The following is a 1704-nucleotide window of genomic DNA, read 5'->3' as shown; positions in this document are numbered from 1 at the left end:
GGTTTCTATGACAAAATGCAACTCATTTACCTTAGCTTCTTAGAACCCCGTCCTCCCCTTCCCCAATCCCCCCATCACTTCCCTCGGATGACCCGGGTACTCACGCTGAACATCCACTTGAAAACATCTGTCCCAGCCACTGACCCATCACATCCCCACAGTCCTGCCTGCGCCCCCTCCCGGTCTCCTTTCTAACAGAACATCAATTCACACGTCACTGAGAGAAGAGTGGCTCCAAGCTACCACTGCAGAGTGGGAGGTGACCTCGGACAGACGCACCTCTAGTTGTGAGGTGACAAATGCTAGGGCCTTCCAGGAATACTCACGAATGGGGGCAAATCCACAGAACAGGCCCCTTCATCGTTCCTGCCAGAAACACAACTCTAGACAAGAGGAGGTGATAAAAGGAGGATTGTGTACACAAAATCCAGCTTGTTTAATAAGAAAATCACTTCTTTAAAAAAATAGGGCCTCTCTGTGCAGGGCTGCCTGCTCAGCACACGAGCGGTACAGGCAGAGTGGGCAAGTGCACATGTATGACACTCCGAGTGGGCGGAGCGCTGCGATCCGGAGGTATCAAAGTCGGCGTCTTTTCTGAGGACCCGGAAGCTCCCGCTCTCCTGACACAGTGACTCATGTGGCCATGGTGGCCCCAGGTCCTTGCCCCTCCTATGAGGCTGGGCATCCACGCACTCGGGTCCTGTGGATGGCGCCCCTGTGGCCTCTAGGGCCTCTTAGTCCGTGTCTCCTTCTCCCTCTTCACTGACCTCCAGGGGGCTGGGAGCCTGAGAAACAAAAACAGAAAACAACTCTGGATGAACACCTTCCCAGGGGCCACCTCCCACAGGCACCTGGTTCTCTCCACCTGGCCTATGGTGGGACAGGGCTGTACGCCAGGGCCTTGTGATGGGTGGTCAGCACCAGGAGCCCACAGTGATGCATGCTGGACCATCACATAAAGCATAAACCCACCCTCATCAGGGAGTGGCATGAGCCATGCCCCCAAATTCCTGTCCACCCAGAACCTGTGAACATATCCTCAGTGAGGAACAGGGTCTCTGTGAATGTGATCAAGTTGTGACAAGGTCATCCTGGGGTCAGGGTCCCTAAACCCATGAAGGGAGTTCCCACTGGAAAGGAGAGTCCATAAAGAGACAGAGAGAGACACAGCGACACGCCATGTGAGAAGAGACAGACAGGGACACGCCATGTGAGGAGACAGGCAGGGATACACCATGTGAGGAGACAGGCAGGGACATGCCATGTAAGGAGACAGAGACAGGGACACGCCATGTGAGGAGACAGAGACAGGGACACGCCATGTGAGGAGACAGACAGGGACACGCCATGTGAGGAGACAGGCAGGGACACGCCATGTGAGGAGACAGAGACAGGGACACGCCATGTGAGGAGACAGAGTCAGGGACACGCCATGTGAGAAGAGAGACAGGGACACGCCATGTGAGGAGACAGGGACACGCCATGTGAGAAGACAGAGACAGGGACACACCATGTGAGGAGACAGGCAGGGACACACCATGTGAGAAGAGAGACAGGGACACGCCATGTGAGGAGACAGGGACACGCCATGTGAGGAGACAGGGACACGCCATGTGAGAAGACAGAGACAGGGACACGCCATGTGAGGAGACAGGCAGGGACACACCATGTGAGAAGAGAGACAGGGACACGCCATGTGAGGAG

The 1704-nt window shown here is 55.7% G+C and overlaps 1 protein-coding gene across 1 annotated transcript in view; it reads right to left on the bottom strand.

Moving 5' to 3' along the window:
- Nucleotides 1–734: 734 nt before the first annotated feature.
- Nucleotides 735–1704, bottom strand: part of PUS1 (pseudouridylate synthase 1) — a 13261-nt gene continuing 12291 nt past the window's right edge. The window contains exon 5 of the mRNA XM_006874065.1: nt 735–785. Coding sequence (XP_006874127.1) covers nt 735–785 — 51 coding nt within the window. The remainder of the gene's footprint in view (nt 786–1704) is intronic.

Source organism: Chrysochloris asiatica, unplaced genomic scaffold (assembly GCF_000296735.1).
Source record: "Chrysochloris asiatica unplaced genomic scaffold, ChrAsi1.0 scaffold00261, whole genome shotgun sequence".
Lineage (NCBI taxonomy): Eukaryota > Metazoa > Chordata > Mammalia > Afrosoricida > Chrysochloridae > Chrysochloris > Chrysochloris asiatica.
The sequence above is the reverse complement of the archived record's forward strand: the minus strand, read 5'-3'. Positions and strand labels throughout refer to the sequence as shown.